Below are 27,262 nucleotides of genomic sequence, written 5' to 3'. Positions count from 1 at the left end.
TTATTAAGGTACCTTCTTAGCAGGTACGAAGGTAGATAAAATCATATACTCATGTAACTACGATAGCTTACTATAACACTTTTAGTAATCGAAGATAATTATTAAATTAGCGTATAGTTTAATTTTATCTTTAATTAATATTCGTATATACTTAGATAATATTAAATCCGCGATTTATTAAATCTTCGATTTAATTTAATAGAAAGTTAATAAACTTCTATTATATATAGTTATAATTCGAAAATCTATTCTTCTTATTAATTTATAGTTTTTTCTAATTATTATTAAGAGATTAACGAGTTTAAAGAATCTTATTCTTTTTAATAAAAAAGTTTTTCGAGATTAGACGAAACGCCTCGTTTATCTTTTATATTAAAACTCGATACTTTTAAATACTCTTTCTATAATAAATTAATAATTTCTCTAATTAAATTATTTTTCGAAGTCGCTAGACGATATTATTATATTCGAAATTAATATTATTTATAATTCTCTTTTTTTCTAAAGTCGCTAATAATTTTAATATATTATTATCGCTATTATAACTATAACTTATAAATATTTTATCTTATTTAAGTAAAATAATTTCCACTTTTAAAGATTAAAGGCGATATTCTTATATAAACACGTCTCGATAACGAGTAATATACTCTACTCTATTAATTAGAGTATAAATAAATTTATTAATCTATTTATTAATATCTCGCTTATTATTAAAAATACTCTCTTAACTATTAATAATAACATCGTTATTATTACTACTACTCGATTTCTCTATTAAATTATTAATTATAACTAATAAAAAGATCTCTTTATTAGAGTTTATAATACGCTCTAATATCTTTAATTATATTATAATAATATTTTAATTTAATATTATATTAATCGATAATAATCTATTTTATAAATATTAAGACTATATTCTAATAGTAATTATTATATTAATTTTAAATCGCTATTTTTTAAAAGAATTAAGGAATTAGAATTATTAGATTTAAAGAGTTTTAGAGTTATATAGTAATATAAAATTAGAAAAATAAATATATTTATATATTAATTTAGTAATAAAATTAATTTTTAAGAAAGTAAAGAAAACTCGAGGGAGATCGCTTGCTTAAGCTTATTCGCTAAGACTTCGCTAAGACTTCGTTAAGTGTATATTAGACGTATATAAGCTAAGTAATCTAGAGTTCTCTCACTTAGAATCCTTAAGCCCCTTTTCTAACACTTCGATAGTTTTAATTAAATACGATATATTTTATTTTAATTTAATTTATTTTAAATAGAAAGTAAAAGCGTTTAAGCGATAGTCTTTAACTTTTAAATTATAAATAAATTATAATTATTTAAATTTAAAATAATTATTTTAAAGTAAGAATTTTCTATATTAAAAAGATTAATAAAGCTTTTTATAATTATAATTATCTTTATTATAATAGATATAAATATTTAAAAATAATTATAATTATAGCGATAGATTATATTATTATTAAAATAATTATTAAATATAATTTAAATTTATAATCTATTAAAATATAAAGATAGAATACTTAGTTATATTAACTATAGAGTTCTATAGAAGAAAAAAGCGACTTAATATAAACGCGCTAAGACGTATTATATAATCGCTAAGACGCTAAGAGTTATATAATTCGAATATTAATAGTCTTAGCGATTATAGAATAGTCGAGATAACTTTTTAATATAAAGTATATATTCTTAATTTATACTATATCTTACGATATTTAAATTAAAACCTTTTAATTATTTTAAAATTAGTTATTTAATATTATAAGAAAAGATTATAAAAATTATAGATTATAAAGAGTAGTAGTTGTAAAGATATTTAAGAAATTTCAATTTTTGGTTTTAGAGGGGGGGTGCTTGTGGGAACTTTTCTATTTTCCAATGATTAAGAATATAGGGGTAAGCCGTCAAAACCAACATAAACCTCCCTAATGGCGAAGCGATTCTCGCACTCTCTAGCCCTTCAGGAGGCATTAACAAAGAATGTCAAGTATAATAGCTGAGGCTACGACCGATATGCTGACGACATATCACGAGCTCAACGGCGACATAGATGTCTTGTATGAAGAGCCTAGTCCTCTCGAATTCATGAGATACGTGGCCAAAAATCGACCATTAGTTGTGCGCCGAGGCTGTTCGAAATGGCTTGCTGTGCGTACATGGAATGCTCATTACCTTCAGGATATTATGAAAGACATTCCTGTTGGAGTAGCCATCACACCTCACGGGTCAGTACGAGGCCATTCTAGACAGTCGAATGGACACTAAAAGTCGATAAAGTAATGCGGACTCGGTCCAGAAAAGGCCCGAGGACGGCTCGACATACTTCGTAAAGCCTTTTGAATTGGTATTTACATTTTCGAAGAAACTTGTTCCTGTTTTAGAATAAGTCTTGAATTTTACAGCGTGCTCTGGGAGCGAAAGACCCCTTCAGATTGTCTCATTGCTTGAACTCTTGCTTTGAAGGAAAATCCTGATTCCGAGATTGCCGTAGGACGAACCGTTTTCTACCTTTCTCAGCTACTTACAAAGTTCAAACGCTCAGACGACGGTCGAGTTGGTCAAGTATTCGCAAGCCCGTATGGCCATGTCTTCAATCTAAGGCTACGGCCACTGACTTATTTCTCTTAGAAAATGACAATCTTCGCGGCGAATACTCACATCTGTACCGTGATGTAGAAGCAGACATTCGCTGGGCGTCAATAGCCCTACAAAAGGAGCCCGACGCGATCAATCTGTGGATAGGTAACAAGCATAGCACCACAGCTTTGCACAGAGACAATTATGAAAACATCTATTGTCAAATAGTTGGATCAAAAGATTTTGTGCTATTGGCCCCAGTGGAGACGGCTTGCATCAACGAGAAATTTATGCCATCTGCCGCCTATGCTGCAGACATGTCCCTCGATCCTGACGATCCTCCTGCTCAAGTGCCCTGTGCTGTATGGGATCCAGACAAGCCAGAAGAGAATGCAACCAGATTCTCATCTCTAAGCAAACCACTTCGCATAAGGCTTGATCCAGGCGATATGTTGTATCTCCCTGCATGCTGGTGAGATCTTCGTGCTTAGAATTGGCGAAATTTTGAGACTGATCAAGAAGAAAGGTATCATAAGGTCTCACAGGATAGCTCGGACGAGGGCATATGTTGCAGTGTCAATTATTGTAGGTCAAAGATTCGAGGCAAGATTGCTTCGCTAGTGCTCACAGTTCCGCAGGGTACGATATGGACTTCGAAGGCACATTCTTTGCTTCGAATTCTTTTCTTCGACATATGGCTTGGGCTTCAACAGAGCTCAAAAAAGCACCATAGAGTGCACCAAGCCTTGTGTCAGACCACTATTATAGAACTGATCTCCCATCGCAGTAGCCAAGGCTAACGCTTTTTCTTCGCGAGTCTCTTCTCTGCCCTAACATCCTTTTTCAGTCGGGCGTCAACAATCTTGTACTTGCCTTTTACACCTCGTGGCCGTCCTGATATGCCCTTATTACCGCCTTTGGCAACAACAAGCTTCACCTGTTGTTGGGGCTTCTTTTTCGCAGCCTTATTCATCATCTTCGCAATATTCTGAGCTTTATCTTTCTCCGAAATACCCTCATCGTCTGCCACCAGGGCCGACTTTTTGCGCAGCTTCTCCAGTCTCTGGGCAGCCTTGAACTTCTTACGGTCTTTAGCCTCTCTGACTTTTTTGATTGGGCGAGCGTTAAGAGCTCGAAGCTTTTCTTTGATGGCTGCCGCACCCGCTGCGCTTATGGGACGATGCGGTTTACTGTGCTTACCCTCATCATCTAAGAACCATTCCGGAAGACCATCAGTGTCCCGGAAGGTGTATTTGTTGAACCCATCGTCCACCAAGTCCTGCGTGGACTTCTGTCCCGAGGCGACTTGTTGTGCCAAAGTCATGGCCTCAGCCGTTATAATGTCAATGTCGAGACGCCCGTCCTTTCGTGGCTCGCCTTCTGTTTCCCAATCAGTTTCTCCTGCTTTCACCACTTCGAAGCCGCCTTCGGTCTCATTTTCATCGTCTTTTCGTCTGTTCTCCGCTTCGTCTTCGCTCGCCTCGCTTTCCTCAGAGTCTTGCCCATCTGTCGCACCAGGAAGAGTTGCTTCTGCGGTTGGTAATTGGCTCAATCTCATGGATTCTTTCTCGATGGCGGGAGCCTTTACAGCCTGAGTGATGGGGCCGTCGTCCGTCTCGTCGTCCTCAAGATGAACGGCACTGTCATTCTCCTCTTCCGCACCAAGATTGCCAATATCTTTGAATATATCCTGCTCGAAAAACAAAGCGGCTCGACGTGTAAGACCAGCCTGTCCTTGGGCGAAGCCGTTCTGCGGGTAGATGAGCCTTTGAGAATCTTGACGTTCGTCTTCCTCTGCCGAAGATTCGTTACTGCTTTGGTCTCGTTCAAAGTCCTCGTCGCTGCTCTTTTCATGATCCGAAAAGCCTTCCCAATCGCGATCTTCGTGTTCTTTTCTTGCTTTCTTGGCACGATACTTTGCGTCTGACTCGGACTTCCGTTCTTGATACTGGGAGTACAAGGCATCCAACTCTTCGTCTAATATATCCTCCTCTTCGTCGCTTTCAGCTTCGGAACCACTATCATTGTCCGAGGCTTGTTTAGCTTGGAGCTGGAGTGCCATCTTGCCACGTGCAACCTTCTCGATCGCTCCAGCCTTGTCCACAGCCGCTAGCGCAAACATCGAGTCCTCGCCATTCGGACCCCTTTGCTCCAGACCAATTTCCGTCGGCGTGGTCATGTGCATCTGCATGCGCACAATCTCTTTTTGCTTCCTTTCATTCTCCCGCCTCCTTTCTCTCTTCTTCCGTGAACCTTCGTTCTCCTTGAGCCTCTGCAGCTCCTCTTGAATTTGAAGCTCCTCATCCATGGGTTCGACCTCCGCGACTTCCTCACCTGCAAGGTCCTTGCCGGACTTCTTCGATGGAAAGCCAAATGTATCGCGAGCCTTTAGCCTCCACCTTAGTAGCATTCGAAACTCTTTGCGCCCAAGAACCTTCAGATCCATACAGGATTGCCTAATCTCATCTGTGGTTTCCGGCAGCTTGTCCAGTGCAGCAAGTGCGATGTCTCTAGTCTTCTGCTGCTCAAAGGTCAATTTATTCAGGGATCCAAGCATCGCAATGGGATCTGTCGATTGGATGAACTCGCTCGCAGGAGCTTCCTTGAACTGTGTATAATCTCCATCTTCATATCCCTCTCGCTTTCGCTTCTTCTTCTCCGGGTTGAATACTTTGGCTTCATTGTTTGGTGTCGGATCCGAGAGTTCCGCAAAGACAGACCGAGGATCGAGGAACTTTGAATCTATTCGTTTTGGCGCCTTGAAACCCCTACACACAACGAAGATTTCCGCGGATACAATCCTGGATGATGGAGGCTTCGTCGCCTCGACTTTTGTGAACAGTTGATTGAAAACCCAGAGCAAAGCATTGTAGTCTTTGGATCGGAAAACTTTTGTGACAAAAGTTCCACCCTCGATTAAGAACTCTGTGGCGAGCTTTAGAGCCTGTAAAGTCAACTCCGCTTGCGAGAATGCATCTTGGACCCATGCCGTGCCAACATTAGGGGCTCCATCGTGTAAGACGGTGTCCGCTTTCCAGGTCTTGAAATGCTGTCTGATTGTAGCTCGGCACTTGTCCGTAGTAATGTCACTCTGAAAGGTTATTGTCCTTGGTAATGGTTTGATGGGTGCGAGATCTACCCCCACTATCATGCTGTTCGCTGGCATGGTTTCTGCAGCGACTTGACACCAGGATCCGGGCGCTGCACAAAGATCCAGTAAGACCTTGCTCTTCTCAAGGAAGCCATACTTTCGATTGAGTTGTATGAGCTTGAACGCAGCTCTGGCTCTGTATCCTTTTTCTTTTGCGAGCTTGTACCATTTGTCAAGGCGGCCTTTGCCATGCTGTTAATAGTTAGAGAATGGATCCTCAATGAACGACCGACCTCACCTTTTTCTGAATCCCCATGGCGCTGAAGTTGGGTATTGCTGAGGAATTTGGACAATCAGTCTCTTGCCTTCGCCAAATTTTTGACGTGGGATGATCATCACGCTAAAAGACGTGGGGGCCGCGGCTATTAGAGCAGGGATCAGGCAGAGCCGCATGATTGACCGCATCCACTCCAGTGTCATATCCTGTACATACAAAAGTCACACCTGAATACGCAGGAATCTTTCGTCTACAAAGGCTGAGAGAGGATGTCAGAGATCGAGAGATTCTGACTCCTCATCCTCCGCACCCACCTTTGCTTTATGGGACCTCGAAAACGGTCAAAGCCAAACCCCAAGGCAGAACCCGAACCTGCATCAGCAGAAGCGCCCTTACCCCAAGGGCCCGAATTACAAAGTAGAATTTCGCCCAAAGCTGCTGTTGAACAATCAAAACCATCAATTAAGCCTGAAGGTGTCGAGCCCATCCACTCCTCCGTCAATGGAGCGAATTCTGTAAGCGCATAGGATGGTCAGCTTGTCCGGAATGAGACTAATCTTCTATAGCCTCAGTCGAGCAAGACATGGTACGGCGGAACGTGGCCACGCGGGAAAAAGTCCAGCCCAGTCACCCAAGTAGCAAAAGAGAGTATTTCAGCTGCAGGCGGGGCCGCATCTGAGGCTCTAGCGTCAGCGCGGGCTCACACCCCAGAGCTTTCCACAACTCCTCTCAAATCCCCAGCACTCTACCTATCAAAAAGTATAGGAAGCTCCAGCAGGTCTTTGCCTCTAGCCGCCACTACTACTAAACTTCACATCACATCGAACGCTATAGGTCCTGCGAACGGCGCTGCCAAGGACAGGAGTTCATCCAAGAATGAAAGAGATCAGTTCACAGAGTATGAATCACGAAACGGCTCCAGTACGGCTCCAGAAGGTGAAAAGTCTGATGACGGTACCCCGGAAAATACTGCCAAAAACTGCGACACTCGACCAGAATCCAAGAGTCATGTGTCAGAGGTACCTAAAGCTGCCAACGAATCCACGAGCTGGTTGAATTGGTTCTCGAAGTCTGAAACCGTAACAGAGAATGGAACAAGTACTGCTCGGCGTGATGACGATGCCAGTAGCGCGGGTAAGAATACCCCCCAAAGTTTTATCTCAGATGTTCTTCAAGATGGTTCAGCATCCCCCAAACCACGTCGAAATTCAGAGCCGAGTCCTGTTTCTCCATCTGCACAGCAAGAAGAAGCCCCACGCTCTTGGCTCAGCTTATGGAGTAATGCATCCACACAGACAAAAAGCAGCTCATCGGCAAGCGCAATTGGCGTAGCTTCCAATCCACAACGCGACTCCTTCGGAACAGAACCGCAAACTGGAAAGGTGAGCGATGCGGGATCTTGTCCTATGTCCACCCCTCAAACTCCTCAGCAACCCACAGATGGTGCAAAACCATCGTATGGCTGGGCGTTTTGGTCCAGAGATCAGCCGAAGAGTGATGTCGAAAAGACACGTCCTGGAAGTGAAATTGGGGAATTGGCTCTTGCTGGGTCTTCATTGCAATCCAAGCCGGAGAATGCAGTAGTAGACGAAGCGGGAGGCGTTCCAAATAAGGTCAGCAAAAGACAGAGGCCGCAATCACTAGAAGTAGCTGCGGATACCAAGAAGCCTCGGGGCTCTGGAGATAATGCCAAATCAGATTCAAACCCCGACGCTATCCCTTTGGATTCGAAAACAAAGCCCAAGGTCGATGCCGGTTCCAAATCAAAGGGCATGCCCGAGAATTTACTTCTTCCTTCATTTAAAACTACATACAGTACAGTGGGAAGACCAAGTCTGATCCAGCAGATCAGCAGGTTGTTGCAATTGAGATCGACTTTGGAACCAAAGCACGTCGACATTGTTCAAAACCCACCACGGGTTAGGAGAGCTTTAGCCATTGTAAGCTTGGCTCGTTCGTTGAGCGTGGGTCTCATTCACGTGGCTAATCTTCTTTCTTTAGGGTGTTCATGGCTATTTCCCGGCACCGTTGATTCGCTCCGTCCTTGGTCAACCAACAGGCACGTCTATTCGTTTTGCCAATAGTGCAGCCAGCGCCATTCAGAGATGGACCCAAAATCAGGGCTTTTCATGTGAGATCGAAAAGGTAGCTCTAGAGGGAGAAGGCAAAATCGCAGAACGCATTGACCTATTGTGGAAGCTCATGCTCAATTGGATCGAAAAAATACGAAGAGCCGACTTTGTCATGATTGCATGTCACAGCCAAGGAGTGCCTGTAGCCATGATGCTGGTTGCAAAACTGATAGCATTCGGATGCGTTAATTCCGCAAAGATTGGCGTCTGTGCTATGGCAGGAGTCAATCTTGGCCCTTTCGCTGACTACAAGTCTCGATGGATAAGTGGCTCGGCTGGAGAGCTTTTCGATTTTGCACTTCCCAATAGTCAAGTGTCAAAGGACTATGAAGCAGCCCTGGACGTTGCCTTGAGGTTTGGGGTAAAAGTTGTCTATGTTGGCAGTATAGACGATCAGCTCGTTTCACTAGAGGTGGGCTTGTGTGTGGAGTATTTGGAGTCCAGCTAACATATTCGTTTAGTCCTCTACATTCGGCTGCGTGAGCCACCCACATATCTTTCGGGCTGTCTTCGTAGACGGCCGACTCCACGCCCCTGACTTCCTTACCCACTTAGTGGGCTTCGCGTTGAAACTTCGTAATCTTGGCATATCAGATCATGGCGTGATCCGAGAGCTGAGCAGCCCACTTGCCGGTAGTCTCTACGGCGGTGAGGGACATTCCAGAATTTATGACGACGAAGCTGGTTATTATCTGGCTGTCGAGCATGCTCTTGAAACAACTTCCCTCGGTGAGATCTCTCCACAATTCCACCGCGACGGTGCAACCACGTCACAAAATCCGTACATTTTGCCGTTTGCTATGCGGGGTGTATTGGAAGAGGACTACGTGCGGACAGAGCTGTATGGAGAGATTACGGAGTTGATCAAACAGTTTGACGAGTGGAAACCATCTACTAAGGCGCTCAAAGATGTCAAATTTCGGTTGGAAGGCGTAAGGTCGAAGTTATAGATACGAGAATCCAAAAGGGACGGGGTTCTGTCTCAAGGCCCAGGGCGTAGAGGTTTCTATTGCATGGATTTGGTATCATACTTGCACTGAAGGTGTGCATGGTTACGGCATTCACATGTATAAATGCTGCGTTGGACGAATCCAAAGATGATGGCACTATCGAACAAACTCTTCGACTTCTTCTCCTCATTCAAACTCGATCCAAGCACGCTCCAAATAGACGAGCTATCGTTCTTTATGATTTGCTTACGTTACCTGCTCTGTCTCAAGTCTCTTGGCCAGCGCAATTACGAGATTATAGTCTGCAAGCATCGAACCAAGAAAGGCAAGCACTGTGCGTGGTTGCTAATTCATAGTATGAGTCATAAACCGGGTATATGATATAGGACCTCGGTGTGTATGTACATGCGGGATCTGTTCAATACGGGATGTCTCGTATCAGAATGGGTCTGCCATTAAGTCCTCCAATTTGGTGCACAATTAGAGATACTTTATCCCTGCTGCGTGAAAGACCTGCACCTTCTGCCGCCCATGCTCTTCATGGAAAATGCATGGCTATCATTTCGATCAGAAACCAGGACACATGAGACTAAGCGCGACTAGCACGCACAACCATCGCTCTCCCTGTCCAAGTGGATGTCGATAGGATCCGAGAAGTCACCACTGAACTCCTCCGATTCTTCTTGTGCCAAGGCGTTCCTGGCGATTACTGAAAGTACCTATGTCAGCACGAAGATATAGACATAAACGAAAAGTTTGGGTGCACCATGCCTTCGAATGCCTGCTCAACGTTGACAGCCTCTTTAGCACTGGTCTCAAAGTATGGAATTCCGCCTTTCGACTGGCAGAACGTCATGGCTCGTTTCGAAGATATCATTCGCTTATTTTCTTCTACATCAATTTTATTTCCAAGGACAACCTGTGTCTTGTTAGGCAGCAAAACGCAGGACTGCTCGAGGTTGACCAACAAAAGGGAAGTTCTCGGGATCTCGAGGGCTGGCCTGGATCAGAAATTCGTCTCTCCAACTGTCCAGAGTATCGAAACTCTTTGAGTTGTTGACGTCATACACCAGGACGCAGCAATCGGCCCCTCTGTAAAATGCCACGCCTAGCGACTGGAACCGCTCTTGACCAGCGGTATCCCAAAGCTAGACAACAGTTAGCCCTTGATACAGCGTCAAGCAGCTTGTGCCCACACCTGCATTGTGACTAATCGATCGTCCACCAAGACCTCTTTCGTCAGGAAGTCCGCCCCAATTGTTGCCTTGTAGCTCGCGCTGAATTTCTTGTTGACCTGATTTGAAGATGAATCTTAGCCGCCAAAGCTGCGCAGGAAGGCCATGCGTCCTGCTGTACATACATATTGGTTCATCAAACTAGTCTTCCCAACTCCACTATCGCCAAGGATAATCACCTAGTTGTGGCTGGATGTTAGTGATTGACCATTACCTTTGTACTGAGCGGTAGAGGTACCTTAAGCAGGACTTTCTTCCTCGAGGCCATGTTGATCGAATACTCTCAGACGATAAGATGAATGAAAACAACGGTTAAACACGCCCGCCAAGCTAGAAGTTCTTGCTGAAGCCTCCTCCTGCTGAGCAAAAGTAGAGCTGGGCTTTGCTTTTATTGTCTAAGAGTTCTCACAACTGGCTGAGACGGAGGTTATCAACAGCAGTCGTTAAGTGCGGTGTACTCGTGTTCCTCAGTAAAGCCGAAGGGTGACGATTTGGGCTGTTTCCGGAGAAGTTGACGCCAAAGAGCTGCGCCTGCTCGGCCATGTCACGGTAGCCAAACCGACTTAAATGTCGATCATCCTTCAGCCCTATCGAAATCGCGCCCACAGCCATTTGTGCGTTCGATCGGTCATCTAATGTATCAGCACAATGGAGCTTCAAAGCAAATAGGAAACTTGTATCGAGCGTTCAGAATCCATCACGGAGACAGAAGTCTACCAACATGCAACAGATCAACTCTCAAAACATCATGTACATCTGAATATGCCATCCTGGCGGGATGACTACCTGAGTGCGCTGCATGAGAGGGACAAGAAGGAGAAGGCAAATGAAGCTGTATATAATCGCTGTTTGTTTTTCCGTCTAGAAGTCCATGTCGGAAATTGACAAAGTGCATCAGACGCCAAATTGGCTGATCGAACAGCTACCCTCCAAGCCGCTCGGTCAGCAGAAGTTACTAGGTTACAAGAAGAGCCAAGATCGTCACCCAATCCCAAAGACCGCAAGATAAGCCGAGAGAAAGCGGTACTCGGTAGTCCCACCACTGGAGAAACAATCACCAAAGTGCGCCAGGACTTGAGTGAGGCTCAGCGTAGCAGGGGTTTGACGGAGGCCAAGCTCCAGAGCGTCACAGAGGAGTTGCAGAAGCTGAGAATACAATCGTCATTGGACAGCAAACGTATTGGCGAGCTTTCGAAGGAGAAAGCGATGTTGACTACGGGGATGAGGGACAGAGATGAGGAACTCAGGGGGAAGGCGAAATTGCTAGAGGTTTGAGTCAATGCGCTCTGTTCTTGTTGAGAGACGTGTTTGATTGATCAGCAGGACGTGCATGACGAGACCGTATCGTTAACGCTCCAGCTGAACATGGCCGAAGAGCATTCTCAGAAGTTGCGACATGAGAATAAGGAGTTGGTCGATCGGTGGATGGCACGAATGGGACAGGAAGCTGATGCTATGAACGATGGATCCAAATTTTCCTGACCAATGCACGCGTCTATGAAAAACCTCAATCGTGCCTTCGGAGAAAATGCCGCCATCCAATGCTCTTCGAATGCTCCTGGGTATCTCTCGAGCCGCTAAACTCCAAGTTTATGCAGTACCAAAAGCTTCGCTACTAGACCTTAGATAATACTGACCATACTCTCTGTTTGTGCTTGTGATAGGCTTTCCGTGCCCCATCCTGGAAAGTCGCTCACATGTTCTTTTCAGCAAAGGCCTGGACCTTAGAGCTGTCCTTTGTCGAAACATAGTAAGTGCCTGCAGTTTCAGTCCAGCTCACGCAGGCCGAGAAATAAGTCTTCTGGACGACTTCGAGTCTATTGCATGCAGCCGACAAATTTTTGGAAGTGATCTTATGCCCATGGGGAACGAAGGATTTGAGTGACACGATCTTGGCTCCCTCTTTAAGGTCTAGGAACAGATTTGTCAAGTCTTCGTTCAGGTTCGGAGTGAATGCCTGGTTGTTGACAAGGACTACATCTGCTTTCTGGAGAATCTTCAGGATCGCAGGATTCTTGAGAAAATCGCCTCGTTCAAGATGAATGTCACCCGCGGAAAGACCCCATAGCCGGCACCGAGCGTTGAATTCCTTCTCCTGAAGCTCGGCAAGATCACAAGCATTGTCCATCATCTCACAGCCCCAGCTCTCGCATCCAACCTCCAGAGCGGCTTGAAGTACGCAATTCCCGACTCCGGACCCGAGATCAACAAAGATCTGATCGGACATCATCTTGACGTCCTGTTTGAGAATTAGGGAGATGAATTTGGGAAGTAGCTCGCCGTACACATTATCCGTCCCGTTCTGGTAGTGGCGTAACGTGTGTACCCTAGGTGAAACTGTTCGTGAGTAGGTTTGTGTCAGGATTCGCTCGAGCAATTTTAGGTCGACAACTTTCCATTCGTCGATGGTCTTAGAAATAGTCCCGTTTTTCCTGAGATCAACCAAGGTGTCATTCCATTCCTGCACAAAGACCGTGTATTCGTTCCCGGCACGCCTCTCCGTGGCTCGCTTGAGTCGCCTAATCAGTCCCGTGCTGTCATTTTGCATTTTCGCTGCTTCAGCGCTTGGAAGGTAGTTGCTGATGATGGTCTCCATGACTTCTCTAATGTCTTCCAAAGCCTTGAAATCATCATTAAGGATTGGCACAACCAACTCGTATCTGCGATCATTAGCTATATCCTCTTTTGGACATGTCGATGAAAGGCATACTTCTCGCTCTGAGAAGCAGACGGGTACTGCAAATGAATCTCGATAGCCTGCGGGTTATTCGGGAAGGCGGCTTTGTATTTCGTGGGCTTGCCCAGAGAAGCAACATCTACTGCATGGACCATGGGAAACACCCCACCATCCTCCTCCGAGAAGGCCTTTCTGCTACGGATCCGCCGTTTTAGATCGGGCTCCACGTCACTAGTTCTCCGTGCTCGTTTTCTTGCATCCCCAAGATCATGATCAGATACGTCATCGTCACTATCAGATTCAAGACGCTGCGGGGTCGAAGCTGGGCGTTTCCGGGGATTTTGGGCTCGAGACTTGGGAGATAGTTTGGCAGTCTGGTTATCCAACACCGTAGCCTTTTTATCTGGTAAAGAGCGTTTTTTGAGATGCTGTGGAAATGGAACGAATGTCTTTTTGGGGTTCAAAGCCGTCTTCACAACTTCCTGCTTGATGTGAACATTTTTGCCCTTGGCCGCTGTGAAGCCGGGCTTCTGAATGCTGTCAAAGAAGCCCATGGTCGCCAAGCTATACTTTGGGTATCAATAATGCATTGACTGAAAATGAGTGTGGTTTTGGTAGCGAATGCAAAAAGCCAACAAGTCTAAATGATAGAGTGTGAATAGAGAAAGGTGGTGCTGACAAGAAGAGTTGCACAGCCATTCAGTAGATTCGCAAAAATTCGGCCCGTGAGTTTCGCCGATCTTAGCATATGCAGAAAGGTCTGCAAATCTTGGCACTGAGAACTCCCAAACCTCTCGGTCACCTGTTGCACGCCGCCTGAAGTATTGTAAAGAGTTATATAAGATTGCATACCAGCTCTGTTCAAGGCTCATGAGATCAAGTAAAGTTCGAGATCCTAGGATTGGTAATGAGTTGCCAACGTTCTTATAGACGTCTATATATTGAGCTTTTGACATTACAGTCTCAAAGAGATGTCAAGATGATTTAAAGACCATCGATTCACGTCATCTAAATTGCAGAGATGTGTTAGACTGAGTTTTGTGTGAAGCAAACAATCTGAATGATATTGATTTCAACTGATATTGTTCGAAGGTCTAAGTAGCAATCACGAGATTGAAGACAGAGGTGGGACCGTGGGGTTTCTTTCAGCGCGCGCCAAAACATGCGGACTTTTCTGCACACGCTAATCCCTCAAGCTCCCAGGCTTCCACCCCGATCTTCCCTGATTGCTTCCAGTAGTCACAACATTACTTTATTGTCTCCTTTGACTCATCAATAGACAATAACTACACGGCGTCTGGGATCTTCGGGAATTAGTTACTGGCTCCAGGTTCTCCCTTCGAAAGGAACCTGACCCAATCCAGAGGTACCTTACTGGGACCGCAAGTGACAGTCGAGCTTGTGACGTTACGGTCTTTGTTTTTCCCATGACCAGGGACCAGACAAAAGCCGTGGAAATCAGGTGGAAGGCTTAAGGACCCCGATGCATACCCGCAGCAGGCAACAATCATCTTGGAGAAGCCGGTAGTAGCTATGAGTCAACCTCTCGCTCCGGTCCCAGCAGACGATTTTGTCTTGCCTGTACCAAATTCGCGCTCGGAAGACTCGCAGGCAGGTAGAAGATCTACGGATTCCTCATGGTCACAGAGGTCTCGAATGTCGTCTCACAAAACACCTCCGCCGCACCAGAAACCACTTCGTGGCGTTTGGCGGCATACAATTGGGATCATCCTGCTCCTGGCCACTGTAGTTTTATGGACAGCGTCAAATTTTCTAGCAAGTGTAGGTTTCGTCGAGATCGAATAGCTGGTAGCATACACTTACAACTTCACCTGCAGACAATTTTTGCAGATGATAGCTACTCCAAACCATACTTTGTCACTTATGTCAATTCATCCTTCTTCTCTCTCTTGCTGCTACTGGTTGCTGCAAAGAGGCTGTGGGCAACCGGCGGATCTATAAAGGGCGCTCTTCGTGGACATGATCGGTCCACCCACTATTTGCCTATCGTTGAAGAGGAGGAGCAAGCCTTTATCAAGCCTGACGATGACGGAGGCATTCAAGAAGCAAGCCGGTCACCGCGTAGCCGGTTACTGATCGAAGAGCCATCGAAGAGCTCCGGAGTGGAAGGAAGTCCTTCAGAAAGGCGTCTGAACGTTCGAGAAACTCTGAAGTTGAGCTTTGAATTTTGCATATTATGGGTAGGAATCATCTCAATCGAAACGAAACACGGCTGATCTTTCGTAGTTCCTAGTACGTGTATAACATTCAAATCAATCCTGGTTGATCCTAACAGAAAAATCAGGCCAATTACTTCGTGGCAGCATGTCTCGAATATACTACCGTCGCTAGCTCAACCATATTGACATCAACGAGCAGTAAGATAGCGCCTCTCTCTCTCTCTCTCTCTCTCGCTCGCAATCCTTGTGCACATGCTCACGTTGCAATAGGTGTCTGGACTCTGATTTTTGGTGCACTGCTCAGCGTAGAGAAGTTCACCATAAAGAAACTTGTTGGCGTACTCGCTTCTCTGGCCGGCATCATATTGATCTCTAGCATCGACATAACTGGTAACCAAGACAAGAACCGGGGATCTTTCCCCCACAAGTCCCACAAAGAAATCGCCATTGGTGACGTCCTTGCTTTCACTAGCGCTGTCATGTATGGGATCTACACTACTCTCATGAAGAAAAGGATAGGGGACGAGTCAAGAGTGGACATGCCATTGTTTTTCGGCTTCGTTGGATTGTTCAACTTCATCACACTGTTACCGGGCTTCTTCATCCTTCATTTTACCGGCATCGAGACATTTGAATTGCCACCTACAAGGCGTATCCTGGCTATCGTATTGGTAAGTGACCCCTAGCACTGTTTAGGAAATGGCTGAGACAATAGATCAGATCAACTCAGCGACTTCTCTAGTTTCGGACCTCTGTTGGGCATATTCAATGTTGCTCACGTCACCTTTGGTAGTCACAGTTGGCCTCAGTCTGACCATACCACTGTCCTTGATTGGACAGATGATCGAATACTCACAGACATCAAGCGTATCTTACTGGATTGGGGCCTGTATCGTCCTCTTATCCTTCGTCTTCGTTAATCACGAAAGCACTCAAAATGAAGAAATGGGAAAGCCAGAGGAAGAAGACTCGCTTGGAAAGCCAAGTTCACTTCTACAGAGAATGTGGGGTAGAGTGAGGCCGCAAATGCAGTGAATTGAGTCTTCTGATACGATTTATGAGCAAACGCCTGGTACACGCGCAACATGGCATAGCGACGGGTAATCTGGGCAAGAGTTGAGCAGCTTACGCTAGATTTTGGGTATCATTAATCTTAGATTTCCAGGCGCTAGGCATGCCCGTCGAGCATCCATCCATATAAGCAGGCCATTGATTTTCAAATGCTCTGGGTACTCCAAGTTGTTATGCATCACTACTACTATTTCTTCTTCGTCTCTTTCTTCCCCCGTCGCTTCTGTCTGCCCCACCATTCATGTCTTCATTGCTACTCTCCCAATCCGAAAGCAGCTGCTCTACCTTTGGTCCCCACACGTCTTCTCCCTTCTCCAAGTCTTCATATTCTAGCACGTTCTTGCCTAGCTCGAAGTCGCCCTGCCTGGTACGCACTAGTTCGCACATGCAAGCTAGTGAGCCCACCACTTCACCGAGGTCATGACTGAGTGAACGAACGTAAAACCCCGATGTCACTGTCATGCGCAATTTGACTGCTGGTGGGCCTTCTATTGGTGGTGGCGAGCTCTGTTGTGCATGAGTATCGATCTGCTTTGTGCTATGGTCAGGGTTTTGGAGGCCTCCTGACATGAGCCATTGAGACTCCCCTTCAGGTCCTAGCTCCGGGTTTTTATTGGGTACCACGCTATCACCGTCATCCAGTGAACGCTTCCTCTTGGTCCCTGTGCCTGCAGTTCCGTTCATGAACTGAACTTCACTAGCGTTTTCAGACGTCGCAACAGCCTCTCCGAGATGCAATACCTTCTCGGCAAGATCCTTTGCCTCATCCTCCGCGTCTTCTTTGGGAAGACCGTGGTTGTGGCTCCCTCCCTCCATCCAGTTCACGATCTCGAGTTCCTTCACTTCTACCGGCCGCCCTTCGATTTCTTTCGGAACCTCTTTGCCTTCTCTGGCATACTCATAGAGTCTCTTCCCTTGCACTCTCAACGCCGAATAAATGGGCGGTCTCTGCATGATCTTTCCCCTGAACTTGCCCAACGCCTTCTCCACATTTTCTCTGCTTACGTGGCCATACTCTGCCCTCCGAAGAACCTTACCTAGGGTATCGTATGTGTCTGTAGCCGCCCCAAAGAGTATCGTAGCCTCATAAGTCTTGGTACATTCGAGGAATCCTTGTAGCCGCTTCGTACCCTTACCTACACCCATGATGAGCACGCCGGTGGCCATAGGGTCGAGAGTGCCGCCATGGCCAATCTTGACTTGAACTCGTTTATCCTTCCGGCGATTGCGGTGAGTGCGCTCCTACGCAGATTTCAGAGTCAGCGTCACTTCAGAGAGTAAAGATTTCCTTTCGGTGCCGGAACATAGGGTTTCACCTGAACAACAAGACAGTTGTGGGGAGTGAGTAAAGGGGCTTTCTACTCCTGAAAGATGGCATGTGACCCCAAATTTTATACCAGACAGGAAGGAATTACGCGGGAATGTACGTACCTCGATTTCGCGATTGGAGCGCTCAGCAGCAAGCCAAGGGGCAAAGAGGGCGGAAGGGTTAAAACGATGCTGCAGGTTGCGGATTGTCTGGGCGGAGGAGATGGCAGCGGGCTTGTTTATCGCTAAACGGTCAATGGATGAGTAAGAAGGAAGAGATAAGAAAAGCGAAAGTCAAAGATGGAACGTCTTACCAAAGACACCTTCGACCACCTTACCCTTTGGTTTGGACATGATATTCTTGACGAGCGAGGTCGGACCGGGCATCCAAGTCGCTCGAGAGACTGCAATTAGGATTGGGGAAAATGACCAAGTTCCCACATCTGGTGTTGACTTTTGATGAAATAAATAGGTGAAATGATATATGATACACACAATTGAATAATTAGTACAAAATAGAATGAATAGAAAGTGCAGCAATATAGAATGAAATGGACTCGAGTATAATGCCAGTCCTTCACTAAAGTACCTTACTTCACGACTTCACTGTCAAACAGGGCGTGCAGGGGCAGCTGCATCAACTACTTTGCTTAAGCGATCATTGATTGTCGATCACGGATACCTATCATAAGCGAGATTGACGTTCAAAGACAAGCTGCCGCTTTGATATACCTAGCCACCCCAGGGCACGCGTCTTCCGCGTTTGAATCATTGACTTATGCGCTCCGTCACCACCGTCACCAGACCGAAAACGTGCTCTAAAACCTATGGCCATCCTAGAGGAGGACGTACTCAAGCCGAAAGACCCCTCTCTCCGCAATTCAGATGAGTGGCCAACTTTTAATTTCAAGAAGATCAATGTCACCTCTTCCAAGACCGGAGAGCAGGCGAGTTTATTGTCAGCACACAAAGGCCATCCCGTCACAGTATCGGGGAAACTCGACGAGATCGACAGTGACTTACTTCCACTTGGTATGATGAAACCGGTCATGAATCTAAAGGAGAACGACTGAACGCGTCAAATTAGTACGAGACAGGCGATACCACGAGAAAGCTATTGAGCTCAAGAACGTCACAACGTACGCGTTCGCCGAATATGAAGATGGATCCTACGGTTTCTGGGCGGCAGGAAAGGCAGGCTGGTTTGAGATTCAAAGTCCAGCATCCTCATACAAGGAGACATATTCTTTGATGAACGAGGCGGCATCCATGTTCTACATGCTCGCAGACAAGTTGAGGAGAGCGATCAGGAAGCGTCCAAAGCTTAATGCAAAAGAATTGGACAAGTACACTAGAGCGTTGTTCAAAGAGGTACTGAACCTTTGCCAATACCCGTCTCTCCCATGCGCAATTGCTAAAAGTATACAGTACCTCGCGTCGGGAAAATCATTGCGCCTTTCTGACGCGGACGACGTTCGAGAAGCTTTCCACGAGCATCGGGGATTTCTGATCACCTCGATGCTCGAATGTCAAGAGGGATTGGACTGGGCCCAAACGCCGATGCTGAATTATTATGAGTCGAAGTTTTCTGTAGGTCAGAAACGTACATAAATGGTTCACCATCTGACTTTGCTACAGGACGAGTATAGTAAAATTGAAGCGAGGGTCTTTGGAACCAACAATGCTTTAAAAGCCGCCTCGTTAGAAAATAGAGACAATTCAAAGAAGAGAAAGTCACAATCGCCACACACAGAAGAACCTAAAGATAAGAAGACGCGTAAAGGCAGAGCAGCAGCCCAAGTGGACAGTCAATTGCCCGGAACACCTCCCTCAAAACAAGTCCTAGATTCAGCCTCTTCGGACGAAGACGGCGTTCGCAATGTTCTCACCCGCAAGCACAAGTCAATTTTGCAACCAAGCGGAGGCAAGACTGCGCGAAAAGCTGCAGGTCGTCGAAAGAGTCTTTTCGCGGTGGACGACCTGAGTGAAGGTCCTCACGGAGAGGAGCAAAATGACGAGGACTCACAATTCTTCGAAGGATCTCCCATCACAACGATACATACGGCCGAAGACTTGGAGCTCTTAACGAACCCTCCAAGAGAAAGCTCTCCGGAAGATGCTCACGGCCTGAAATATCTTCCACGAAAGTACCTGGAGTTGAGGGTAGTCGAGTATGACCTGCCGTCCATGGAGCCTCAAGGTCCTGGAGATTTATGGACTTGCACCCTCGAAGGTTGTTTCCATCGAGTACATGAAGCCTCGAAACCGGCCGGCAAGGCGAGGATTATGGAACATTTCAAGACGCACGCTACTCAAGCTCAAGAGAAGATCGACTTGGCTCTCAACGAGAGTCGGCCGTATTTGCCCGTCAAGTAAGTGTCGAAGCTCCTACAGACATTGAGCTAAGGTACTAATATCGCGAAGCAATCTTGTACGCCGATTGCAAGCATTTGCCCCTGACCCTGGGACTGAGCTTGCTCCGGACACCCTTCAGCGCAAGTGGCAGCCTCCGATCAGGCGGAGATACTAGGAAGAGAAGAGACCGTGTGTAGATCTCGGAGTCTTTTGGATGATACCCACAGTGATTTGAACGCGGAGGATGTACGACGGATGAAAGGTCATCTGAAGCTAACGCTACGACGTGGACGCTGTGTGTGACGATGAGATATGTCAGCCCCTCCTATGAAAAATCATTTCAGAGAACGCGATCTGTGTCTCAGTATTCCATTGGGGATCTTGCGATTTCATTGGGTATCTTGCGAAACTCCACAGCCGATACCGGAAATATGGATATGATGACAATCATTTCCTGTGCTTTTATCGGCCCCTTCCCGTCACAGTTTAGCTCTCCGGCTCTTTCCCAGCCTTTGCGGCCCTTTCTTTCCCTTCATCTTCTTCGCTGAAAAGCCGCGCAGGTCTGCAGTCGAAGCAGCGTCTGTACTTTTCGAAAACCGCTTCTTGCCACCAAAGCCGTGCTTATCATCTTTCTTCTGCCTTTTATTCTGCGTTCGCCCTCGACCATCTCCACCTTTGGCAGATCTCGATGACCGCTCTTCTTTAGCAGCATCCTCGAGTGCTACATCGAAGAGATCTTCTTCATTTGCGGCGCCCGTATCTGTGTTCTTCCGTTCTGTAGACGAATCATCAGCCCAACTGTACCATACGGCTCCCGACGCCGGATACCATACTTCGCTTGAGCAAATTGATCCTGTCCAACGTCTCCCTCTTCGCCTTATCCCTCTCCTGCAACTTGGCAACCTGTACCTGCTTCCCAAATTTCTTCAGATCCCTCTGCTTCCTTGCATCTGCGGCCGCCTTCTTGTTAGCTGCCTCGTCCACCATCTTATACTTGATCTTCCCCATGTGCTCGTCGCTTTTCACCATTTCCGCAAAGTAGTCGGTGGGCCGCGAGAAAGGGACTCCCTCATTCTTCAGCATTGTTCGAGCTTCGTTGGCTGCGTCAAGGCATTGCTTGTAGAAGGCCAGTTCCCGGGTTAGGTCGTCGTTGACATCTAAGATTGCTACAGGCTCGGAGGTCGTGATTGATTGATGGGCGGAGAAATGGAGGCTGGAAGGCAAAGCGATGTCCTTCAAAGACTTTGTCAGAGCGGTCGTGTTGTTGATTGTGAGGCGTTGGTGGGGGAGGATATCGGCTTTTTCTTCTGGAGCGAGGGATTCAATGTCTGAGAGGGGAATGTCGTCTTCGTCTTCTGCTTCTTCGAGGTCTGGTTCCTCCGCTTCTTCGCCGCCTAAGCTGCTATCGCTGTCACTTTCGTCTTCGATGACCCTTGAGGTGTCAATCTATGGTCTAGTCAGTATCAAGTAGATATCTAAAGCCGTAGAAGCTCGACATACAGCTATAGCTTCTGCTGCTTCACTCTCATCACTTTCCCAGCCGTCGCTCTCGGCTCCAGGCATATATGGTATGCCATTGGCCTGCGCCTCGGCATTTTCCTTTTCCTTTTCCTTTTCCTCCGAATTTGATCCCGGATCTTTCGTGCGTTTCTTTTTGGCAGCTTGCTTTTGCTGTTTCTTTTGCTTTTGTAAGTTGTAATCGCGGCCCTTGTGAGCGTCGAGCGCTGTCAGTAGTTTGCCCTTCTTCGCCATGGCACGGTGTAAGTGGAGTCCGAAAATTGTGTGGTTGTGCAACAAAGCTCTTTGCAAAATCAGTCCATCCACCCGTTGGTTGATATTGCAACACAACATTCTTATATGGAGAATCTTGGATATACGGACGCGATTCCTCCCTTCTACTTATTACCCTTATGTGGGCAACAAGCCTGTATAAGTTGGATTCATTTCGTGCTGGATCCTAGGCAAAATACCTCCGTACCGCAGTTGAATGTCTTCAGCCAATCGAGATCCGAACCCTCGGCCAAGTGTATGGTCTTCTTGCCCTTCATTTCACCGGCTTCTGACCCACTGGCATTATTACAGACTGCGTTGAGCACAGGAGACGAGAACGACCTTGTTAAGGCCGTCGACAACCTCCTAAATAACCTTGGTCCCAAATTTTCAAAAGTCTCAGCCGAATTGTTTGCGAAAAGTACGGAGAGCTACCGCCCTTTTGACTCGAATATCGACTAATCGTTCATAGTGGACGAGATGTCACAACGGCTCGACGATATGGAAGCAGCCATCAAAGCGGGGAACAGCTCAGAGAGCAGGGAAAGTTGAAAGGGTATATGCGTGCAATTTCTTACAATATACACGCACCTACAACCATATTTTGCGTATACCCGGGGCGGATGGCGATATCTTTCGTCGGCCTTTGCAGCGTGTTTTTGAAACTATTTACATTTCACTAAAAATTGGTGGGACTGCCGCCTGCGCGGATTACAATAGCAGTACAACAGGAAGAGCCCTGGAGTATGAATTAGGTGGAAGTATAGTCACCCCAATGTGAATTTTAGCAGAGAATTCAGGACTTGGCCTCATAATGGAAAAAAGGCTTCCTCGAAGGACATTGTTGAGGTGTGCCCCAGACTGCTTTTCATTCTCTATCGTACAGTGTCGAAATCTTTACAACTCTTCTTTGGCAACCGGTTCCTGGCCTTTGAATCGTCTCAAGATGTTCGACCGAGAAGTCAAATCATCGATTTTCTCCGGCGCCAAACCCCCCTTCTTGATCAGACCTTGCAACCTGGCCAGCTCTTTCTCCGCATATCCAGCGTTCTTGCCGAGCTTCTCCGAGACCTTGACGTAGTATTCCGCATACTTATCCTTCGATGCCTTTGCAGAAGCTGTGATCTGTTCCGAGAGACTGGCAATACTTTCGCCACCAGTAAGCCTGCTCACGATGGTGTCCAGACTTGGGATCGTGCCAGCAATTTCATCCAGCTTGCCGCCAATCGTGCGGTGAACGCCGGCCTTCTCGTTCATGAATGAAAGAATATCCTGCTCGGTTCGACCGCCTTCGTATGGCTCAGGGGTGGTAGAACCCTTGGGGAAGTATTTGATAGTAGGGTATGACTTGACGCCTTGATCTTGAGCTGTAGCTTTCGAGTTTTCGGCTTCAGCATCGACCTTGGCGATCAAGACATCGGGCTCCGAAGCGTAGTCGGTTGCTACTTGTTCCCAAACTGGCGCTAAGCTCTTGCAGTCTGCGACAAGGTCAGCAACGTCGGGCTAAACATAATCCAGAGAATGACTTCAACATACGTCCACACCATGGTGCAGTGAAGGCCACCAAGACATCCTTATCCCCTCCAATTTCAGCCTTGAAAGATCTGTCCGTAAGCATCTCTACGGCGCTTGGAGCTGCTTTCTTTGTCTTGATCTTGAGGCCCGTCTTCTCGGAGATAAAGCTGGAAAGACTCTCCAAGTCCCGGCCACCCTGGTAATCTGTAGGCGTATCACTCTTGCCGTCGAACCACTTCAGTGTGGGAAAACCCTGTACACCAAATTTCCTTCCGAGGTCCTTCTCTGCATCGGCGTCTACCTTTGCAATTGACACCTTGTCTTTGGCAAACTCAAAATTGGTAGCCAATTCTTCGTATATGGGGGCTAGCTTCTTGCAGTGACCGCACCAAGGGGCGAAGAACTCGACCAGTGCTGGTTTGCCTGATTTTAGAACGATGTCATCGAAATTGTCTGGGACGAGGTCGAGGACAGAGGAGGCTGCATTGGCGCCCAGGAGAGCAAAGGCGGATAGGAGGAGGTAGGTCAGTCTAACCATGATGGCAGTTGTATGAATAAATGCTGTTTAGGCGTGGTGGTTAAACTGATTCTTCGACTGCGTGTTGATCGAGAGAGACAGGAGGTATACGTAAAACCTGGTTGATCACGAGAAGTAGTATCTTTAGTAATAAAGTAAAGTACCGGCACCACCGGTAAGGACACAGTAGCGGAAACCTTTAGTGGCGCGGCAGAACCGCACCACTGAAATTTGCCACCGATCAGATTTCAGTACTGTGTCAATCAATCGACGCATACGGAGACGACTGTTCTCACATACGAGTGAATACTACAAGGCCGAATATATTGCGCATCGTCTTAAGCCACAGCAACATGTGATGAGTTCTTCGATTTACCATCCAATACAAGCGTGAGTTTGACCATGACCAGATCGAAGCCAGTAGGGCTGCTCTCACACAACGTCAACCTTTTCCTGACATACCATTTTATCTACATGTATACTTACCATCACTGTCAGCGAAGTCTTTCAAGCTGTCAATTCAGCGTCCCGTTGATTGGACGCACACATACCGGCAAAGTGACAAGTGATGGATTACCATTTGCATGCTTTGGCCTTTGCGTAAGAAGCACATGCACACACATGCCAAGCTTATCTCACCTCCCTCATTTCCTCTGAGATAGCCAGGTATCGACTTCATCCCAGATGTCGGTATCTTTCAACTTGTTACCAGCTACCTTGACTCCTTGGTAAACCTAGAGACAAAATAAGCGTCACTCATGATCCATACCTACTTGACTCGTTCACTCACTGCATCCCAAATGCGGAAAGCATCGTCTAAGCTGCCACTGAAATCGCCGTGCATAATCCACTCTTGTCCTTTCTTTTTCACTTCGGCCCGAGTACTCTCCGATGTAGGGTCTGAGTAGTTGCACAAGTCATCCAGAAAGTGCATTGTCAAGACCCCGAGAGCGCATGACTGCTCTTGGTAGAATGGCAAGCTGTACGAGCATTAGGAAATGATGTCACAATAAATGCCTCAGGTCAGTAGACGTACCCGAGAGAGATATCCGCCCAGTCGTTGCGGTCTCTATCAACGAGTCCCTCCAAGAACATGGCCGCAACGATCATCTCTAGCAAATCACGCAGGCTTGTGTGCACATTCGACACGATCGAGTGGTAAGCGAGCATGTGTCGACTCAAGGGACCACTATAGCCCTTGGCCGAATGGCGAATCTTGCCGAGACAAGCAACGCGGGACACCAGCATGGCATTGCGCTTGTCAATATCTGGTGTAATCATTAGCAATAGTCAGCCTGTCCACTTCAAGCATCGGCACCGACCTGATCCATTCCCCGGTGCACCACCATAACCTAAAAACATGGTGTCCGGATTAATGAGCTCAAAACGCATCAGCTCTACTGCAATTAGCGCAGCCTCTTCCTCGTCTCTCCTCGTGCCTGACGCCGACCAAACAGCTTCCAATACTTTGCCCCACTCTGTAAGCTGGTGCTGCTCGTTCAGGTAACCTCGTAGCTGAAGCAAGCGCCAAACTGCGTTTGCGAGTATCTCATCGCGGTGCTTCAAGGGCTTGGCACAATCAGCGCCTCGTTCAAACTTCAATAATTCGATTCTCACCTCTTGTCCAGCCTTTGGCTTTTGCGTGACTGTCTTCGCAGCAAACTCGGGATTCTCCAAGCTCAGGATCGCAAATGAGAGAGTACCTGCTGGCAAGTCTTCTGTGGAATACTAGAGTAATATTTAGCTTGGAAGATCACTGCAGGTGAAAATTCATGTACCCCCGCTATGAGATTGTTCTTGACGTTCCACTTCGACAGCAAGTCCCGAGGAGAGGATACATCCCTCATGTTGAATCTCCCCTCGTATGTGGGGTCAAACAAAAGGCTTGTCGTAATATCTCTCGAATGATAATACCGATGTATTGGCTCAGTCAAAAGCGATAGTGCCTGCCTCCTCAATGGGTCCAGCTGAAACTTCACAAGATTTTGATAAGGTCGACCATCACCGCCTGAAAGAGGCTGTATGATAGAGATCTTGCCAGTGGTCAACCAGTTGAGGACCCTTGGACGAAGCATACCACGAGAGAGATACATGTAGAGTTCTTCGGGTAGACGTAGGCTAATGCATTCATGAGCATCATCGGGAGCGTGGTCCTTGCCTAAGATCTCAACATCTCCTTCATCGGTCATTATGATGTGGTGTCTGATTCTTGTCAAGGCCCTCTTGTACTGGTCCAAGTAGACCCCTTTTACAGCAGGATCGGTAGAATACTGTGCACACAAGCGCGCAACACTACCTCCACACGATGTGAGCATGTCGACAACGTTGCGCATACTAAATGGTTTGCGGTAGACAGTTTCGTTTTCTAAAGGTGGGAATTCGGGGAGAAGGCCGGAACCAGCCAACATGAGAGAATCGGAGAAAACATTCACAGATATATTACCGAGCGCTGCAAGACAGTCTCGTCGATCGATCCATTGAAATCTTGCAAGCTCAAGGACAGGAGACTCCGATTTGTTCTTCTCGGCCACATGCTGGCTATCATCGGTGATCTCGAATTTAGTGATGAGCTTGTCGATGCCGAAGCAAAAGAGCTCCGATGGGCCGTACACGGCGTCGATGAATTGACTTGGGTGATTATCGTAGTATACAAGCTACAGATGGTCAGCATTGCTTGTACGCATAGACCAACCAAGCGTACCTGAGCTAGTGCGCTATAAGGTGCGACGGTGAAAGGTACGCCTTGCTCATGAAGCGTCTTTTTCAAGATTTCGGACAGCGCCGAGGGATAACAGTGACCTGATTATCAGCTAAATACTATTTCCAACGTGGAAGAATTGATCAGAGCATACCTGAAGCCTTAAACACGTCTCTGGCCTGTTTGCCTTGTTCGGTTTCATAGAGAGTGAAAGCCTCACTGGCCAAGTGCGCAGCTCTTGCGGAGCTTGCAACTGGATCACTTCCAACGCCAGATTCCAAGCCGTTGAAAACAAAGTGTATTTTCAGTCCAGCATCTTGCAATTGCTTCACGGCGTTGATTACGGTCAACTCGAAAGCCAGGGGAGGCCCTCCCAGCGCGGACAATAGGGGATCTTTGTTCAGACTTTGTATGTAGTAGGCAGCATCGATGCCTATGACACGATCTTGAAGGAATTTCAGATCGAAGGACTTGGCGATACCTTTCTCTGCCGCCCAGACATCAAAAGCTACGACTAAAGAAAGGTTAGCTTTAACGGGAAATTCTGTCTTGTGTGTAAGAGCTTTGCTTACCCCCCATCGTCAAGATAAGGAAAGAAGACAAAAGGAACGTGTTAAGAGTTAGATGGACGGCCTCCACCAAGCGCCCTTCACCTGCTTCAAGGACACGGTGTGTTCGTAGAGTAGAGACAAGCTGCTAGAGGTCTCGGAATATCTCTGGGCCTCGCGCGCGGAATTGAATTCGGGCCCGGCGCTAAGCCCTACGATCCTTATAGAGCCTATAGTAAGGTACAGGACAGGAAAACCCCTTTCCCGTACAGCTGTCGGATTTGGATATGCGACATCACTTAGGGTAGACGATACCCAGACGAACACTCTA

At 46.7% G+C, this 27,262-nt stretch overlaps 14 protein-coding genes across 14 annotated transcripts; 7 read left to right on the top strand and 7 right to left on the bottom strand.

Moving 5' to 3' along the window:
• Positions 1-2,010: 2,010 nt before the first annotated feature.
• Positions 2,011-3,340, top strand: HO173_010333 (uncharacterized protein; the record flags this gene model as incomplete). Its single annotated transcript, XM_037312219.1, has 6 exons — positions 2,011-2,255; positions 2,308-2,374; positions 2,522-2,606; positions 2,659-3,079; positions 3,134-3,192; positions 3,246-3,340. The coding sequence occupies 6 exons, from the start codon at positions 2,011-2,013 to the stop codon at positions 3,338-3,340; spliced, it is 972 nt and encodes a 323-aa protein (XP_037161013.1).
• Positions 3,341-3,403: 63 nt separating this feature from the next.
• On the bottom strand, positions 3,404-6,014 carry HO173_010332 (uncharacterized protein; the record flags this gene model as incomplete). The annotated part of the gene is made up of 2 exons (XM_037312218.1): positions 3,404-5,950; positions 5,997-6,014. The coding sequence occupies 2 exons, from the start codon at positions 6,012-6,014 to the stop codon at positions 3,404-3,406; spliced, it is 2,565 nt and encodes an 854-aa protein (XP_037161012.1).
• Positions 6,015-6,298: 284 nt separating this feature from the next.
• Positions 6,299-9,057, top strand: HO173_010331 (uncharacterized protein; the record flags this gene model as incomplete). Its single annotated transcript, XM_037312217.1, has 4 exons — positions 6,299-6,490; positions 6,542-7,915; positions 7,977-8,519; positions 8,569-9,057. The coding sequence occupies 4 exons, from the start codon at positions 6,299-6,301 to the stop codon at positions 9,055-9,057; spliced, it is 2,598 nt and encodes an 865-aa protein (XP_037161011.1).
• Positions 9,058-9,656: 599 nt separating this feature from the next.
• Positions 9,657-10,560, bottom strand: HO173_010330 (uncharacterized protein; the record flags this gene model as incomplete). Its single annotated transcript, XM_037312216.1, has 6 exons — positions 9,657-9,766; positions 9,829-9,976; positions 10,026-10,205; positions 10,256-10,351; positions 10,418-10,471; positions 10,531-10,560. 6 exons carry the CDS (start codon positions 10,558-10,560, stop codon positions 9,657-9,659), a joined length of 618 nt encoding a protein of 205 aa, XP_037161010.1.
• Positions 10,561-11,054: 494 nt separating this feature from the next.
• On the top strand, positions 11,055-11,567 carry HO173_010329 (uncharacterized protein; the record flags this gene model as incomplete). The annotated part of the gene is made up of 2 exons (XM_037312215.1): positions 11,055-11,139; positions 11,191-11,567. 2 exons carry the CDS (start codon positions 11,055-11,057, stop codon positions 11,565-11,567), a joined length of 462 nt encoding a protein of 153 aa, XP_037161009.1.
• Positions 11,568-11,985: 418 nt separating this feature from the next.
• Positions 11,986-13,523, bottom strand: HO173_010328 (uncharacterized protein; the record flags this gene model as incomplete). Its single annotated transcript, XM_037312214.1, has 2 exons — positions 11,986-12,952; positions 13,003-13,523. 2 exons carry the CDS (start codon positions 13,521-13,523, stop codon positions 11,986-11,988), a joined length of 1,488 nt encoding a protein of 495 aa, XP_037161008.1.
• Positions 13,524-14,502: 979 nt separating this feature from the next.
• On the top strand, positions 14,503-15,206 carry HO173_010327 (uncharacterized protein; the record flags this gene model as incomplete). The annotated part of the gene is made up of 2 exons (XM_037312213.1): positions 14,503-14,751; positions 14,808-15,206. The coding sequence occupies 2 exons, from the start codon at positions 14,503-14,505 to the stop codon at positions 15,204-15,206; spliced, it is 648 nt and encodes a 215-aa protein (XP_037161007.1).
• Positions 15,207-15,628: 422 nt separating this feature from the next.
• On the top strand, positions 15,629-16,184 carry HO173_010326 (uncharacterized protein; the record flags this gene model as incomplete). Its single annotated transcript, XM_037312212.1, has 2 exons — positions 15,629-15,820; positions 15,870-16,184. 2 exons carry the CDS (start codon positions 15,629-15,631, stop codon positions 16,182-16,184), a joined length of 507 nt encoding a protein of 168 aa, XP_037161006.1.
• Positions 16,185-16,391: 207 nt separating this feature from the next.
• Positions 16,392-17,915, bottom strand: HO173_010325 (uncharacterized protein; the record flags this gene model as incomplete). The annotated part of the gene is made up of 3 exons (XM_037312211.1): positions 16,392-17,462; positions 17,652-17,773; positions 17,843-17,915. The coding sequence occupies 3 exons, from the start codon at positions 17,913-17,915 to the stop codon at positions 16,392-16,394; spliced, it is 1,266 nt and encodes a 421-aa protein (XP_037161005.1).
• A 440-nt stretch (positions 17,916-18,355) lies between these two features.
• On the top strand, positions 18,356-20,058 carry HO173_010324 (uncharacterized protein; the record flags this gene model as incomplete). The annotated part of the gene is made up of 5 exons (XM_037312210.1): positions 18,356-18,560; positions 18,616-18,899; positions 18,957-19,118; positions 19,167-19,900; positions 19,953-20,058. 5 exons carry the CDS (start codon positions 18,356-18,358, stop codon positions 20,056-20,058), a joined length of 1,491 nt encoding a protein of 496 aa, XP_037161004.1.
• Positions 20,059-20,362: 304 nt separating this feature from the next.
• Positions 20,363-21,635, bottom strand: HO173_010323 (uncharacterized protein; the record flags this gene model as incomplete). The annotated part of the gene is made up of 3 exons (XM_037312209.1): positions 20,363-20,658; positions 20,717-21,329; positions 21,384-21,635. 3 exons carry the CDS (start codon positions 21,633-21,635, stop codon positions 20,363-20,365), a joined length of 1,161 nt encoding a protein of 386 aa, XP_037161003.1.
• Positions 21,636-21,870: 235 nt separating this feature from the next.
• HO173_010322 (uncharacterized protein) lies at positions 21,871-22,205 on the top strand (the record flags this gene model as incomplete). Its single annotated transcript, XM_037312208.1, has 3 exons — positions 21,871-21,909; positions 21,966-22,074; positions 22,126-22,205. 3 exons carry the CDS (start codon positions 21,871-21,873, stop codon positions 22,203-22,205), a joined length of 228 nt encoding a protein of 75 aa, XP_037161002.1.
• Positions 22,206-22,550: 345 nt separating this feature from the next.
• On the bottom strand, positions 22,551-23,706 carry HO173_010321 (uncharacterized protein; the record flags this gene model as incomplete). The annotated part of the gene is made up of 2 exons (XM_037312207.1): positions 22,551-23,131; positions 23,190-23,706. 2 exons carry the CDS (start codon positions 23,704-23,706, stop codon positions 22,551-22,553), a joined length of 1,098 nt encoding a protein of 365 aa, XP_037161001.1.
• A 623-nt stretch (positions 23,707-24,329) lies between these two features.
• HO173_010320 (uncharacterized protein) lies at positions 24,330-26,962 on the bottom strand (the record flags this gene model as incomplete). The annotated part of the gene is made up of 9 exons (XM_037312206.1): positions 24,330-24,419; positions 24,476-24,665; positions 24,722-24,953; positions 25,008-25,254; positions 25,303-25,413; positions 25,464-26,339; positions 26,387-26,484; positions 26,538-26,897; positions 26,956-26,962. The coding sequence occupies 9 exons, from the start codon at positions 26,960-26,962 to the stop codon at positions 24,330-24,332; spliced, it is 2,211 nt and encodes a 736-aa protein (XP_037161000.1).
• Between the last annotated feature and the right edge of the window lie 300 nt (positions 26,963-27,262).

The sequence above is a fragment of the Letharia columbiana genome (genome assembly GCF_014066305.1).
Source record: "Letharia columbiana isolate WasteWater2 chromosome Unknown Sc0000047_s0, whole genome shotgun sequence".
NCBI classification, from domain to species: Eukaryota; Fungi; Ascomycota; class Lecanoromycetes; order Lecanorales; family Parmeliaceae; genus Letharia; species Letharia columbiana.
Note: the sequence above shows the minus strand (reverse complement) of the source record. Positions and strands in the feature narration are given on the sequence as shown.